Source organism: Sesamum indicum, linkage group LG5, assembly GCF_000512975.1.
Source record: "Sesamum indicum cultivar Zhongzhi No. 13 linkage group LG5, S_indicum_v1.0, whole genome shotgun sequence".
In the NCBI taxonomy this organism is placed as follows: domain Eukaryota; kingdom Viridiplantae; phylum Streptophyta; class Magnoliopsida; order Lamiales; family Pedaliaceae; genus Sesamum; species Sesamum indicum.
Window position 1 is genome coordinate 9,614,033 of NC_026149.1, and position 1,442 is coordinate 9,615,474.

Genomic DNA, 1,442 nt, shown 5'->3' on the forward strand with positions numbered 1-1,442 from the left:
GAAACGTGTTTCTCGAGCTCTAAATCTTCTGGAATCGGAACTAATTTGTCCTGCAAATTTCAATCATATTCATCCTAAAATCCAGTACAATCAACATTTCCTTCCCTATTTTAAGGTTATGTATAATGCATTCATTTAATCCACATTATGCTAATTTTCTTTCTCATAACATTTCAAATTTATTCCTTATTAGGATTGCATTGGCAATTGATGGCACACTTATACCAGGAAGTATTCCGATGTCCATGCAAAACGCATACAGTTCATGACATGGTGAAATCTCACAGAATGTTTGGCTGTTTGCGATTTTGACGTAATGTTTACGTATGTCATGGCTGGATGGGAGGGTAGCGCAAATGATGCCCATGTGTTCATGGATTGCCTCAACAATGATCGGAATTTTCGTTGGCCATCAAATGGTATTAAAATTACATTCATAAAAAATTTAAACCATTATGTTAGAGTCATCATTTCTGCTTACGTCTCTTGTGATTTCAGGTAAATACTACTTTGTGGATTACGCTTATCCCAATTTTTCTGGATTTTTGGTGCCGTACTGTCAGGATCGTTATTATATCAACTCGTTTAGAGGTAACAACCGTCAAGCTCGTGAACCGAAAGAATTATTTAACCAGCATCGCTCTCAATTGCGTAATGTCATTAAACGGGCATTTGGTGTGTTAAAGAACATATTCCCTATTCTTAAAGGACCTATGCCCCACTACAGCTTAGAGCGTTAGCGGGATCTTGTCATCGCATGTTGTGTCATCTATAACTTTATACGAAAATTTTCCATCGATGATCATTTCTTTGAACTTGGAGAACGGGGAGAGTTTGAAAGTTCTGACAATGAAGCAAACAATGAGTTTCGTCGTTTGCCTCAACAATCGCAAGAAGATATTGACACGCAAGCAGCCTTCCGCGATGCAATGGCCGGCCATTTGTGGGATGGCCGAGGGATCGTTAACGTCAATGTTAGTTGAATGATTGTATTTGCGATCTCTTAAAGTTATTGGAATGGAACTAATTTCATTATGAAAATATTAATAATATTACATCGCATTTGGATTTACAGTTCAAATAATTTATTATACAACTATAAATTATCGTTAAATTCCAAAACCAACTTCATGTCAAGTGATTTTGGTAGAATATAATGGTTATAATTAGTACTCAAATAAAAAATAATTACAACAAGAATAAAAGCCATAAGGTATAGCTTTTATCTATATAAACGTGACTTTTGTTTCACAAAATTGATTTTGCAAAAATAGGTAAAATGACAAAATATGTTTTGCACTACAAATATATACAAATTAATTCGGCATGTCGCAGGGGCAAACGACCACATAGGACTATGAAAAAACTAAATGACAATAACACTTCAAGATTATCATGGAAATTCACGTAGGTCTATAGTAATCATAATATTTAAAGAAACT

The 1,442-nt window shown here is 34.6% G+C and overlaps 1 protein-coding gene across 1 annotated transcript; it reads left to right on the forward strand.

Moving 5' to 3' along the window:
- Positions 249–961, forward strand: LOC110011967. Its single transcript, XM_020693616.1, has 2 exons — positions 249–419; positions 499–961. The coding sequence occupies exons 1-2, from the start codon at positions 317–319 to the stop codon at positions 738–740; spliced, it is 345 nt and encodes a 114-aa protein (XP_020549275.1). The 5' UTR covers positions 249–316; the 3' UTR covers positions 741–961.